The sequence below is a fragment of the Camelus bactrianus genome, chromosome 6, assembly GCF_048773025.1.
Source record: "Camelus bactrianus isolate YW-2024 breed Bactrian camel chromosome 6, ASM4877302v1, whole genome shotgun sequence".
Taxonomy (NCBI): Eukaryota; Metazoa; Chordata; class Mammalia; order Artiodactyla; family Camelidae; genus Camelus; species Camelus bactrianus.
The window spans coordinates 14227124-14242171 of NC_133544.1; the positions used below are offsets into that span (position 1 = coordinate 14227124).

General features: G+C 41.5%; 1 protein-coding gene across 3 annotated transcripts in view; it reads left to right on the plus strand.

The window, feature by feature from the left end:
- Positions 1–15048, plus strand: part of KCNK10 (potassium two pore domain channel subfamily K member 10) — a 127024-nt gene that overhangs the window by 77853 nt on the left and 34123 nt on the right. For all 3 annotated transcript variants that reach the window (XM_010968669.3, XM_010968668.3, XM_045505730.2), the window contains exons 3-4: positions 4767–4884; positions 14807–14967. In XM_010968669.3, the coding sequence (XP_010966971.1) occupies positions 4767–4884; positions 14807–14967 (279 nt within the window). The remainder of the gene's footprint in view (positions 1–4766; positions 4885–14806; positions 14968–15048) is intronic.

Sequence of the window (15048 nt, forward strand, 5' to 3'; positions counted from 1 at the left end):
CTGAAGGTTTAGGGGAATGAGAGAAAGATTTACATCACGGACATGAAGCAAGTTAAGGTTAGATACTGGACGGACCTACTTTTCAAAAGTCCTGGGCTTTTGTTGCAAGTAAGTTCAACTGAGACTTCCTTTTCTCATTTGCTTCCGTCTCTTCTTTTTTCAGGGATTTCTCTCTCTTTTCTCTGGTATTTCTCTCTCAGGGTGTAAAATCAACCTTTCCCCAATTATTTATTTATTTTTTAATTAAAGTTTTAATGCCAAACTGTCAAGTTCTCACCAGATCCAGCAGCCAAATAAAGTTTGCTGCTTCCATTTACATTTTCAAGGAAATAGTCTAGTTAGAAGTAACTCCCTGTGAGGTTAGATTCTTGGATACTGACAGTCTTCCTCCTTCATCTCTGTCTGGAGGTAAGCATGGAGGTGGGGGAGGATGGGTGCATTCTGGGTACCCTGTGCAGAGGAAAGGTCGTAAATGTGGCTTTAGGCCAATCAGGGCTTGAATTTTGGCTTCACCACTTCCTGGCTGTGTGACCTTGGGCAAGTTACTAAACTTTCCTGAGCCTGTTTCCTTTTCTGTAAAGTGGGGATGATATTATTACTTTCTTGCAAGCTGTAGAAAGGATAAGATTGAATGACACACAAATTGTGGGTGGGATAAAGTGGAATAACACTTCTAAAGCACCTGCCTTAATGCAGACTCTCAACAAACGTTACTTTCCTATCCCTTCAAATGATAGGCACTTTCCTTGAGAGTTACATATGTAAACATTAAATATTTAAAAATTGCGTAATTAAAAAAAACTTGAAAAGGAACCTCACTTTGGATTTTTTTGATGAAGCAAATAATTATCCCTGCTTGTCTTTGTTGCAAATCTGTATGTTTATATGCAACCCTGGGTCTCCTAAGGATGTTTATGTGTAATTCTCAGCACAGCGGGGGGTGATTGAAACCAAAATCTTTTGGCAGCTTCACGGAAGTTGTAAATATTAGATATTGGTGTTGTGATTTGAGGCCACCTAAGAGACTGGGACTAGAGCTGTCCCTGAGGGATCATTTCCAGGTGGGCCCATCAGAGCTGAATAGATAATGAGGGTAAGAACACCAGTCAAGTCCTGTGGTTTGGTCTGAGGGCACTCAGAGCATAGTGAAAATGGATATTTTACCAGCAGAAAGGACCTGCCATCTGTCTTCTCTGTAAAGCAGGAGAGCATTGTCCCCCACTGGATAAGTGATTGTTGTCAATTAGGGCGGCAAGACACATCCCATGTGGCTGGATTTTAAATCCTGGGGTGCCAGGGCTTATGTTAGAAACTGGCCAGTGTAATGTTTCATGATCTTAGAGGCAGGAAAGAATAAACAAAAGACTTAAAAGAGATTTTTTTTTCTGTTGTCCAGTCAGTTGTCTCAGGGTTTTGCCAAATCTAGCCAATAGCTTGGTTTTGTACAGCCCTCGTGCTAAGAATGGTTTTGCATATTTAAAGGGTTGTGAAAAGGAAAGAAAGGAAAAATACACAACAGAAACCATATGTGACCCACAAAGCCTAAAATATTTACTATCCAGCCTTTTATGGAAATGGTTCCCGATCCTTGGTCTAAAGAATTTGAAGTCTCTCAGATTAATGAAGGCAAAATGTAACTAACACTGATTGATTTTTTAAGTTATAATCTCATTTGTGGCAACCACTGCCTGCCTGTCTTAACAAAGCTTAATGGGCATTATTTCGGATAAACATAATCTCATTTCAATATTTAATTGTGTCTGGTGATATCCACATGAGGTTATTACAGTTTTGTCCACAGAATGGAGTCTCTGTTTGTTGTTTTAGAGGTAGTTCGTATTTCTGTCACCTCCCTCTGAAGCCCCCACCTGTCACTTCTCCATAGGTCACCTGGTGGAAATCTCTTCCTGCCGTCTTCCCTGGCCTGAAAGAGGTTGGCAGGGGCCAGCTCAGGAAGGGCCGCTGAGGAATTTTCCACCTCATTCTGTGCACGCTGAGACCGGGGAAGGATTTTCAGCAGGGGAGTGTGTGATCAGAAGCCAGTTAAATATACGTGGTGCAGAAGTCCAGGCCTTGGGGTGGGGGCCTCTGTAGGGGCTGCGATGCACACATTGAACCTCCTGGAAGAAGCGGGACCCAGATTAGACCCTGAAGGAGGAGCACACTGGTGGGAGGGCAAAGCCAAGGTCCGGAAGTGTGAGGGGATGTCTTACAGAATGTAGAGCGTCCTGCCCGGGGCTGGAGGCTTTTTCAGTAGTGTGGGACGAGGCTGGATCACCAATGTGGCCAGATTATTGGGAATTTTAAGGTGTATGGAATTTCAAATCCAGTAGCCAGTGAGGAGTCACTGTCACTTGTTTTAAAAAGGAGCAGTGTGTGTGTGTGTGTTTGTGTGTGTGTGTGTGTGTGTGTGTGTGTGTGTGTGTTCATGTGCTGAAATGCCAGTCACGAATTTGGCTACTATTTGCTCAGCCCTGGCCCGGGGCTGGCGTTGGGCTAAATGCATCACGTAGGTCATCTCATTCAGTCCTCACAACAACTCTGTGGGGGAAGGTATTATTATCCTCAGTTTGCAAATGAGGGAGCCTGGGCTCAGAGAGGTTATAATAACTAGCCCAAGGTTGTGAGGTGAATGATGGGCAGAGCCATGACAGTGACCAGGAGCCCAAGCTCCTAACTCCTGAAACAAGCTCAGTGTAAAACATTCTAACAAAACAGAAAGGAGAAGAGTGAGAAGGAACGGACGTCCTGCCTTCCAAGAGTGACCACTGTGGGTGCCAGTCCTCTTAGGCATCTTTCTATGTATGTGCACAACAAGATGGATGCGTTTTGTGTAACCTGTGGCAGGATTGCAATAAATTCTGTGCCTGCAAATTTTACATAAATGACAACATACTATATATCTAGTTTTTTCCCATTTAAAACTAATCTTCTGATTTTATTAAGTAAACATAGTGTTAAAAAACAAAATTCAACTGAGTGGATTTAAAGATCTCATTGGCTTTATTCAATGGTTTATGACTCGGGCAGCATCTCAACCAGCTGCTGGAGGGGTGCTCCGAGGGGTTGTGCAAAATGGAAGGTTTTCAGCAAAAGGGAAGAAAGGATTATTTTTAGGTCAGGATGCCTACTTTTGTAGGGGAAGGAATAGCAGGGGTTTTATCACACAGATTGCCTCTTCTTCCTCTGCGGGATGGAGCAGGGCCCATGAGACAGATTACCTCATTGGTGCTGACCAGAAAATGCTGGACTGCTGGATTAAGATTACATTTCTGGATGCACCTAGAAGATACTATATTTAGCAAAGTAACTCAGACAGAGAAAGACAAATACTACATAATATCACTTATATGTGGAATCTAAAAATTGTACAAATGAATCTATATACAAAACAGAAACAGACTCACAGACACAGAAAACAAACTTATGATTACCAAAGAGGAGAAGGAGGAAGAGCAGAAGGAACAAGTCAGGAGTATGGGATTAACACATACAAACTACTATGCATAAAATAGATAAGCACAAGGATTTACTGTATAGTACAGGAGATTGCATTCAGTATCTTGTAATAACCTATAATGGAATATAATCTGAAAGAAATAAGTGAATCACTTTGCAGTACAACTGAAACCGACACAGTATTGTAAATCAACTATAGTTTACTGAAAGAAAAGAATAAATATTTAATGCTGGAGAGGGTGCGGAGAAAAGGGAACACTTCTGTGCTGTTGATGGGAATGTAGTTTGGTGCAGCCATTATGGAAAACAGTACGAAGATTCCTTATAAAAATAAAAATAGATTTACCATATGATCCAGCAATCCCACTCCTGAGGAAGGGATAAATTTGGGGTCTGGGATTTGCAGATACTAACTGTTACACATAAAATAGATAAACAACAAGTTTTTACTATATAGCACAGGGAACTGTATTCAGTATCTTGTAATAGCCTCTAATGAAAAAGAATATGAAAAAGAGTATATATATATATACATATATATATATATATATATATAAAACTGAATCACTGTGCTGTACACCAGAACTTAACACATAGTAAATTGACTATACTTCAATTTAAAAAAGACTAAATATTTTTTTAAAAGATTACATTTCAAAACTGTAGTAAAGTCAGGTATTAAGTCCAGATTTTTTTTTTTTTTTTTTTTTTTTCACCATGGGCTTTAGCACAAATGGTGCCATTTAGGCCTGTGCTTTTCTCTTTAACAACAGTATTTTACTTTATGACTGTACGCTCATCCACATAACCAGTCTTCTATAGATCATTGCTGGTTCTTGAGCAAGAAAATCTTTTTCTTTTTAATTTATCTTTTTAAATTAAAAAAATTTTAAAATTGAAGTATATATGATTTACAATGCTGTATTAGCTGATGTATAGCATAATGATTCAGTTATACATATACATATATATGTATATATATATTCTTTTCCATTATGGTTTATTACAGGATATTGAATATATTTCCCTATGCTATACAGTAGGGCTTTGTTGTTTATCTGTTTTATATGCAGTAGTTTGAATCTGCTAACCCAAAGTCTTAATGTATCCCTTCCCCACTTCCCCTCTGGCAACCACGAGTTTGTTTTCTATGTCTGTGAGTCTGTTTCTGTTGTGTAAATAAGTTCATTTGTGTCATATTTTAGATTCCACATCTAAGTGGAATTTGTAAGAGTGGTATTTGTAAGGAAATCTTTTCTTTAAAGAACTTTTTAACTGAGTCTTCTGTTTTCTCACTTTCTTTGCAGCATGCCCTTGATGCTGACAATGCAGGAGTAAGTCCAATAGGAAACTCTTCCAACAACAGCAGTCACTGGGACCTTGGAAGTGCCTTTTTCTTTGCTGGAACTGTCATCACCACCATAGGTATCCCCCATTTGCTAGAATATTTTCCTCTGGAGGCCCTCCTGAGTAATGGCACTAAAATCAATACTTTGTCCTCATAGAGTACATGGCGGCTGGAGGTTCAAACGAGGCTTATGAAACACTGTCACATTAATGCAGTAGTTGTGTGGTGGCTTTCAATAAAAGGCAAAGCAGAATGAAGGATTTCATTTTTCAAAATGAAAGACCAGGGAACCTTTAGTTTGAAAGAACCTCATGGAAAGGTTAGAGTAAAAGATCAACCTCTGAATTGATCAGTTGAACTCAGATGCTCAGTTAAGCTCAGATTCCTTCTTAAAAAACTACTTTTTATTAAAGTTATACATAAAAGGACCAAACTGTTCTACAAAGTGTGTTATGAAGAACAATGGTCTGTGTCCTTCTCCCTACTTTTTCACCTCCCCTGGGGCAACTGCTTTCATCTCTTCTCCTTGATTATTTTGATACTCAACTTCATGTCTTCCAATATCACATTTGTATTGCACTTTCTGAGTTTTGTTTTAGAGATGATTTCTTGACTTCCCATTGTGGAAGATGAGGAATTAATTCTCTTTCTTCTTCCTTGCCGCACTGTAGAAGGGCTCTCTTCCTGTCCTCTCATCTTCCCAAGATAGTTCAATTAGATCAAAAGTGAATGTTTGCATTATTTTGCTAGGTAAATGCTCTTCACAATTGATCATAAGATGATCTATGATTACTTTTCCCTGCACCAATGTTTGTCTTGTATTTGTGTGTGTCTTTTTTTCTGATATTTGAGGAGTTTTGCATTGTTGTCATAGGGTTAACTTTATAATTATAATCATACTTAATACTCTTAGTGTTCTATTCTTTAAGCAGTATCTATTAGTTCCCTGTTATGGGTGATGACATCTCTTCTTTCCCTCCACCACACAATTTTTGTTGACACCATCCTTTTAATGTTTGCTTTTACATTGTTAAATATGCTTATGTTTCTATTAGATGATTTGCCCGCTTCAAATAAAGAATCTTGGCTCTCAGCTATTTCATATGATGCAATCAGGGAACTTACTCAGCATCTCAACTTCTTTTCCTCTTCCGCTATCAATGATTACTTACTGTATCATTCTGTAACATCAGGGTATATATTTTACATTTTATTCTATTACCTGGATACTCGAAACTATTTTAGTCATAGTTCTATATTAAATATCATCAGTGTTCATCTCTAATCATGGTTTTCATCATGGTTTTTGTCATCATCACTTGCTTGACTGAAACCATCTTCAAGTAGTTGCCTTAAGAGTGGCTCATGGGAGCCATATTCCCTGGGTTCTCATGTTGTTCAAAATGGTAGCCTTATACTTGAAGGGCAGTTGGATGGAAATGAAATCCTTGACCAACATGTTCTTTTTTAAGGATCTTGTTGGTGTTACTCGACTTTCTCTCAGTGTTTATGTTGCTGTTGCTATGGGGAAACCTGATGCCAGCCCAATTTTTTCCCCATTTGTAAGTGCTTTGATCTTTTTGCTCAGCTACTCAAAAGATTATGTCTTTATCTTTCATCTGATACTACTACCAGGTTTTGTCCCTTTTATTTCAGGAAAACTTTCCTGATTGTTATCTTTAAACATTTTCTCTGCTGTATAGTTTTGATTGTGCTCTTTGGGCATTCCGATTATACATCTATCATCACTTTTTTGCCCATCTTCTGTGTCTAGTGTTTTTCTTTTACTCCTTTCTAACCCTTAAAATTTGGTTTTTAATTTGTTGATTTTATCTTTTCTTCTCCTTTTGTTTTGTATGTGTTTTTTTCACAGTGCCTACTCAGCCATGTGCTTCTTCCAATTTTATTTTCATTTTTGTGATCATTAGGGGACTTTTTTCTTTCCTATTTTTTTTCCTGAATTCCATTAGCTCAGCTCACATTTCATCTACACTTGTTATCTCACCATTTCCTCCTTGATTTCTTGTATCTTTGTGGTTTCTCTGTGATGATTCTTAGCAGTGATTACTTCATAGTTGTTTACAACTTTTGTCTGGTTGGGGCAGTGTTTTTCTGCTGAGTGTCTTTCATTCACTGGTAAGTTTTGCTGCTCTTTCACACTTTTTAAAAATGGAAGCTTTATACTTATGCTGGGTCAGTTTCTTTTTAAAATACGTGATGCCAAACAAACTGGATATTTCTAGATCAGCTATCTGCTGAATGTTTCCGTAGGGCTGGGGAGAGGAGAGCAGGAAGAACAGGTAATCTTTCAGGCACATCCCAAGAGTCTCCTCTTTCCTGCTGCCAAAGAAACAGAGTGCTTCCTGAAAATATGGCCCATCTGTGTTATTCTCTGCATAGTTCTGCTTCTGTTTTTCTGGACCAGATCAAGCTCAGGGAGTCTTCTTCTGCTATCTCTTCACCCTATATTCTACCCTTGGTGCAAACAGGAGTATCTCTTTTGGTGTTCAAGGTGAAACCTTCACTTTCATTAATTGGATTTTTGCTACAACTTTTGGAGATTTGCCACTGATGGACCCTTTCATCATTCTCTGTGCTTCTTCTTTTTATTTTTTCCCATGTTGCTTCTGTCTAATCTCAGCTTCTTTTGGTAATCCTGACATTTATGTTGGAATCCATAGATTAAATACCTCTCCCAGCTCTGCTGAAAATGAGTTTGAGAATTATCTGCTCCATACAGTATTGAAGTCACACTACAATAAAAATTCTCATTCAGAAGAATGGAGACACACAGCAGTCACCAGTTCATAGTAAAGATGGACAGACAGTGGGAAGCCTTTATGCACTCTAAGTAGGAGGATTCCTTTGTTAACAATTATTTATTCTCTTTGGGAGGAAATCCCTCATCTTTTGTTCTCTGAGGCCCAGCTATGGGAGGCCTTTTCCTCTCCCTACTTTTCATAACCACACATTAAGTGGGTTTTAGAGAGTATGCCTTTTTTTAGGGGGAGATGCACATCTTTGATGATTGACTTCCTATTGGTGCATGTTTCAGAGGCTAAGGGTTGTTTTAGAGGCACAGGTTTTTGTTTTTGGTTATAGACCTAATCTTTAGGACCTGTGTTCTTTCTATATTGATACAATCAAGAAAGTTATGAGAAAGTTTAAATTAACCTATAAAAAGTTATAAGAACATTTGGAATGAAAGGGGGTTGTCATTCTTTTTTTAGAAAGCCTCTTAATCTAATTATATAACGTACTAGGTTCATACTTGCAAATCTGCGAAAATGTTAAGATCAATTATTACAAGTATTAGAGGTCTGCATTACACTGGTGAGTCTGGGGCTTACACTCCAGACAAGATTAGGTCATATTAGTCCTCAATCCCACAGCACCCAACAAAGGAAGCAGGGTGATGTGCCACCATTTGATGAAAGGGCAAAAAGTGCTATGCACCTCAACATCACCTGAGAGCATCACTGCAGTAGATCAGAGACAACCAGTGTCAGGTTAAATGGTGTTCAACGGTCTGGTTACTGAGATGGGGAAATGTGTCATGTGCTTTAGGGGGATTTACAGTAAAATAATTAAAATTGAGAGAGTCTAGGTGACTTCAAGAAGTACACTTTGGAAAATGTACTCCAGTACCCAGTATTGGATCCATGAGACAGTAGTGTATATTAAAGAAGACAGAAAAAAGAAAATTCTAATATTCTTATTTTTATAAAATGGCTATATCAATGGTCTGTATGATGCATGGAAAAACACTAGAGCTACATTGCGATGTTTGCTGATTCATTGTGTTAACTTGTTAGGATCCCAAGGGCTTGGGGTATTGAACTACTGTGTTCATTGACCCACATGACATTATGCAACTGAGAAATGGTGGTTCCATCTGCCTAAGGAGGGATGTGTATATATATATATATATATATATATATATTCGATATATAACATTTTCTGCCCTTTTAAGCATGCTTACATTGGAATCTTTGAGTTTGTACAAATGACATCCTTTCACTTACTCACTCTTGTCCTAATAACCATTTCCCAATGGTATCCTTTCCCGTATTTGGCCCCCAGGCCTCAGGGGAAGAATCACCTTGTCTAAACTAAGAAATCCAGTATCTTGTGTGTGCGTGGCCACAGTCCTGAGTTCAGAGACGGACGTGAGATCTGGACTAGGCCAATGAGCAAGTCATTTCCTGGGCTTTTGCTTGAGATTTGGAGGAAGTGAGTTCTCTTTCTTACTGGAGGTAAATCTGGAAAAACATAAGCCCAGGCCCCCCAGGACCCTGCCATTCATTTTCTTCCCTCAGTAGGTTGATTTGCCGGGAATTCAGCTAACAGTAAAGAAGCAGAGTATGAAAAGAGGGGTGATAATTGGGGTTCAGCTTACATCCTTTGAGCTTGGGATGAAGCTACCCGTGGATAGTTAAGAAAGAAATATTATATCTCCTGCTATTTCTGGGGTCTATACATTTCCTTTTTCACCGACACGAGTCTGCATTGGGTTTTCTCTCGCCTAAGACTGAAAAATCCTAACCGATACACACTTACGGGTCAGAGATCACAGAGAACCAGTAAGCATCCTCTGACCTCCCTAGCCAGTGCCTGACCCTGCTGGCTGCTGCTGCTGCTTCCCATCTCCTTTGGGCTACTTGCTTCTTGGTTTAAAGTCTTAGACATAGCTTCCTATTCGATGAGCCTCAGGGATCGTGTGCTGGTGTCCTGGCAACCTGGGATGCTGTTGCCTCTGTAGTGGGAGGCAGGACACTGTGTCATATCGAGGCACAGAATGGGGACCTTTCCCAAAATCTGAAGGCAGGTGGAAGCTGAACAGGAAACTACTACAAAACAAACACAAAGCAAAAACAAACAAAAACAAAACCCAACCCAAACCCCAAGTCCACTTCAGCATCGTGGCTCAGTGTTAGTGTTAGAGATGGGGTCCTCTTCTATTCAACAAAAAAGTGCAGTTTTCTCTCTCACGCTGTCTTAATTGAAAAATAACGTGTCATGAGTTGAACACCATTTAGCTGGCTAAATTTTAACTCCAGGGTGGAGGGTCTTTAGAAAGTCATACAATTAGAGATTTCTGAAGAAAAACATTAGTACAATGTTAGTTACTAGAATAATGAGTGAGGAAATAATGTTTTTTCCCCCCTCAATTATTTAGTGGTAAATTCATTCATCACAAGTCTTAGTGAGGTTTATAAGAGAGCTTAGAGCCTGCTAATTCTTCCCGTCTTCCTGAGAAATTTCCTGTTATTTAGGACTCACGCAGTAGAGCAGCTGCAGCGGAGGAGCTTTTGCATTATTGGTGGAATACGCCAACGTTAGCCTGCTTGCTTGAGTTCCTATAATGTGCGACACGACTCTGCAAACATTTCCCCATATTACTGAGGTTCTTTGAAAAACACAGTCTTTGATGGAGTCTTGTTGGATCTACTATCAACGCTGTAACCACATGTTGTTGGAAGCTTAAGAGGGTTTTGCTTTTGCGGTAGTGTGACATCGTGATAAAGACCTTTGTGCACGCACCCATGATCTTTGCCTCAGGTTGTTTCCTTGGAAAGGCCCCCCAGGGACTGCTGTGTCTAAGGGTCTGGACCTTTTAAAGGCTTGCCAGATTGCTTTCTAGAAAGACTCTCCTGAGCCGCGTGAGGTTATGTACTATTGAGACACGAAAGATGTGTTCATTATTTAGAATGTGGATTGAGAGAGCTTAGGAATAATAGTCTTTTCTGAAGAGCAGTGATACTGGTCAGTATCAGAGGTCCCTTTTGTCTGGAGATATCAAAACACTTCTTGTTTTTAACAAGGGTTTTTCCTGTGCTCAGATAGACAGAAAGATCTACCAGAGTGTGGCTGAAGGGACTACATTCAGGCTCTTCTCCAAACCAGGGGCCATGGCAGGAGGAAGGCTAGACTGCTGTCTTTGTCGAGGTCACTCTGCACCCTGTTCCTTCCCTCAGTAACGAATTCTGATGGGGGGAAGTCCCACCACCTCAATTGCTGACTCTGCTGATAACAACTGGCTTTTCTAAGCTGGACGAGTGATACTCTGTGTGCAGATTCTTGCCCACAAACATCCCTTGTGGAAGGACCGCAAATGATTGCGTTCCTACCAGCTGCTATGGAGCACAGTTAGATTTTGTCTTTGAGGCAGGTTTGGATTCAGTCACCTGACTCTACCCACATCAGACGGGGCCCCCGGTCAGGTCCCAGGTGGTAGCCAGTGACCGTGTCACTTGCCTGGTGGCCTCCGTGAAGAATTGTACCTGCCATGGTACTGAGGCAACTATTTCTACTTAACCAGCGAGTGGATTGGTTGCTTAGCCTATGGTTTGGAAATTAGCGGTCATTGCGGCTAACACTGACTGAATGCTTGCTCGGTGCCAGGAACTCTGCTCCACATACATTATCTCACTTAGTTTCACACTGACCACATGAGGGAGGGACTCCTATGTGTCTCATTTTACCAATGAGAAGACTGAGGCCCAGAGATGTTAAGTAACTTGTTTAATATCTCAAGGTTAGTAAGCCACAGAGCCTAGTTTTATTCACCAGGACCAGCCACATAAGGCATGAGGCTCAGTGCAAAATGGAAATGCAGTCTCTTTCTAAAAAAAAGATTAAGAACATCAAAATGGCACCAGCAGAGCATCTGACCAAGCATGGGGCCCACTGCACACCCATAAATGCACTGACAGTCTGGTTTGAGGACAGAGACTCTAAACCAGATACCAGAGCTGAACAGCACATGGTTTGGCCAGGATTTGACCTTGGCATGAAGATAGCAAATGGAAGTGTTCCACGTGCGCTGCTCAGGGCTGAGTCCTCTTTAAACACCAGCTTTCTCTTCTGAAAGGGCAGGGCTGTTTTCTAGCCAGGGGTGACATGAGCTAAGCGCTGCGTTAGTCCCTTCTCTTTCACAACAGAATGTTCTTGCCGGGCTGGTCATCTCCTGCCAAAGGTCACCAGAAGCCCGCTGGTGGAGGAGCTCTCGGGACCTCCGCTTTGAGAAACGCAGTTCTCATGTTCCGGGCTAGTTCTGCCTGACCGACCCCGTCTCCCTCCGGGGCCTCTGCTGCCCCTGGGATACCCACACCCCAACTCCAGCTGGGGGCCCACCCGCGCCACTGAGCCAGCCCAGCCTGGTCCTGGTGTTGTGAGAGAACAGTGGAGGAAACTCCACTGTTTTCTAGAAGGAAAATAGGAACCAGCCATCTGTTTTCTCTCGGGGCTCAGCTTTCCTGGAGACATATTGCTCTGGAGTGATTCCTTCCCACAGAAAAGCCGGGGCAGGGTGGTAATTGCTGACACTGACCGAGTGCTTACTCTGTGTCATGCTTCGTATGTGTTTAATCTCCACGGGTTACTCAGGCTTCACCGTAGCTCTTTAAGCTCTCAGGTGGCTGCTACTCACAGCCCCGCCATCCAGACAAGGAAAGCGAGGCAGAAGGGCAAATGGCCCAGGACCTGAGGGTTAGTAAGTGGAAGGAGCAGAGCAGAGGTCCCCGCATCTCTGCTTCTAGAGCCACATACAACTGTTACAACTCACTTCAAAGTTGTACCAAGCCTTCTGCAAGGATGGGCGGGGAAGTCTAACAGCCCCGGTACCACTGGAGGCAAGAATCCAGGAGTGTGGTTTTCCTGGTGCCTCAGAGCAAAGCTCCAAAATGTAACTTCTGGAATTTTCTCAGAGTGAGAGTTGAGGGTCAAACTGGAAAACAGTCTCTCCATGTAGTTCATCAGAGGCAGGAAACACAACACACACACACACACACACCCATGCACAAAACGTAGCATTACTCCAGAATGGCAGTTCCTTTATGTCTGATATGATGTGATGACCTTAAATGTATTTAAAGACATCTTTGAATGTCACTTCGCTAACGCCCTTACCCAAGAACTCTGCTCTCATTTTACGATAGTGTTCTAGCCTGTGAAACACTGACGCAATAAGGAGCCAACGGTAATATCACTTGCACTGGTACAGTGCTTTACCGTTCATGATTTTCCCCACGTCTCCCCTGAACCCCTCCGCACTAGGATTTGGAGAGGGTTTGTGAGTCCAAGGACAACAGGGTCAAAGGAGGTAGGGCTGGATTGGAGCCGCAGCCTCTCACTTCCTTCTCATGCTCCTTGCATGACGCTGGAACGTTCCCTGAGCACAGTCCTTCCCCAGGCGGCAGGGCAGATCCTCTCTAGAAGCTGGAGGAGAGGGTGCAGCCCTCGTTCGGGCTAATAAGATGCCTATTCAGGAGGTTCGGAGCCTCACTTCGCTTGCCTGTGTCTGCAGTGTGTTTCTGAGATATTCAGACTAAAAGAAAACCTATATCCTTTGACAGTAATTAGGCAGTTAGGAGACAGTCAAGCAAGAGTCGTAAATGTTTCCACAAGTTATCAGCATATTTCCAAGAGTCCCCATAATCCTGAGCATAGGCACATTTATTCCTTTTCCAATAGGACTATGTTAATGTAAATCGGATTATTCTAGAGGGAAATGCTTAAAAAATGATTTTGTCCAAGTTCCTGAAAACACCTGAAAAAATTCTGAGAGCCTTTCTTTTTTTTTTTTTTTTTTCCTTTTCACAAGTAAATAAAAATCATGGTGAGTAAAAGAAATGCAAGATTAGGAAGGCTTGCCTGAACAGTCATTTAAGAAATGGAAGCTATAATTTAGATAATTTGTGATAAGAGATTTGAATGATTCTGACTGGAAAATTGAAAAGGAAAATAATCAGGTGACTCATTGCCCAAAGGCAGAGAACAGTGAGTTCTCCAGGCCCATAGGAAGATGAATGATGGACAACCATCAACATTATCTTTACTGTGTTGCATCCCCAACACGCCAACGGCCACAAGCCCAATAACTTACCAGCTGCGTGGATTTAGAAATGGGCTCCACTCGAGTTGCCGTGTACGGGAGAATAGTTAGGTGATAGCTGGACTTAGCGCAGCACTGCAGCACTGACTGGTGTGAAAGTTCGTAACGAGTAATTTAGAGTCTCATCTCTGTAATTTGTGCTAATGCTATAAGCCTTTTTCTCCCAGTGCTACTTTCTTTAGTCCCATCACACAGAGTGAGCCAAGTCCTCACTAGACGTAAGTTACTTACGTGATTGCAGAACTCTTGAGAATGCAGATGTGGGTGTTTTCAAAGCACTATTTGAAATAACATATTAATAGGTCTGGCTATAAAAGGATTCTTTTGTAGTTAAACATCCATTCCACCAACAAACATTTATTTAGCACCTGGTGACCCTTGGTGCAAGAAGTGGGTGGGAGGAGGGATGGGACTCAGATGATGTGGCGTTTCCTAGTAAAGAATAAAAGAAAACCACGCAGAGCTGATCATCACTATCAGTGTGAAAAGAGGCACAAATGCTTCTCTCCCCCGCTCTTTACTGTTTTCAGGTGCTCCAGGGCAGGGCTGTTTGATGCATGGATCCGATCTCAGTTTGTACTTGACCACACATCCTCCTTAATGCGGGGCACTCATCACCCCAAGAAGGCAAATGCTGAAGACAACCACAGTCTGTCAGGTGGAGGGGATGCCCATGGGATGAGGCTTTAAAGGAGAAGCTCTTTTCAAATCTAAAAAAGACAACAGTGACCCCTTCTCAGGGTGTTTGGGGTCCCTTAACCAGACATGTCCAAGATTTGTGCTGTTTCTGAAATGGATGGCATCATTTTCCATTAGAAATGCAATTCTGGGTGACATAAATTTCCTAAAATGTCATCTAACTAAAAACATTAAGATCCTGGAAATGTGGATGCCTTTGAAACTATTTTAGGGAGAGAAGGATGAGAAGCAGTGGAACAATGTTCTGAATTTTATACGGCCTTTGAAATGAAGTTCTCCCTGAAACTCATGAGGTGGGGGGGATGGAGAGACCCTTTAAGAGGTTTGTGGATTCTTTGGTTCAGTCTTCTCATTTCTCTGCTGCCTCACCACTCTCCCTCTCTCTTTTTAACATTTCTCACCAGGGTATGGGAATATTGCTCCAAGCACTGAAGGAGGCAAAATTTTTTGTATTTTATATGCCATCTTTGGAATTCCACTCTTTGGTTTCTTATTGGCTGGAATTGGAGACCAACTTGGAACCATCTTTGGGAAAAGCATTGCAAGAGTGGAGAAGGTCTTTCGAGTGAGTACTGCATCTGTTTAAGCTCTAACCTTTGTGATCCACTTGGCTTTAGCCTGATAGGATCCAGAAGGAATTACCAGG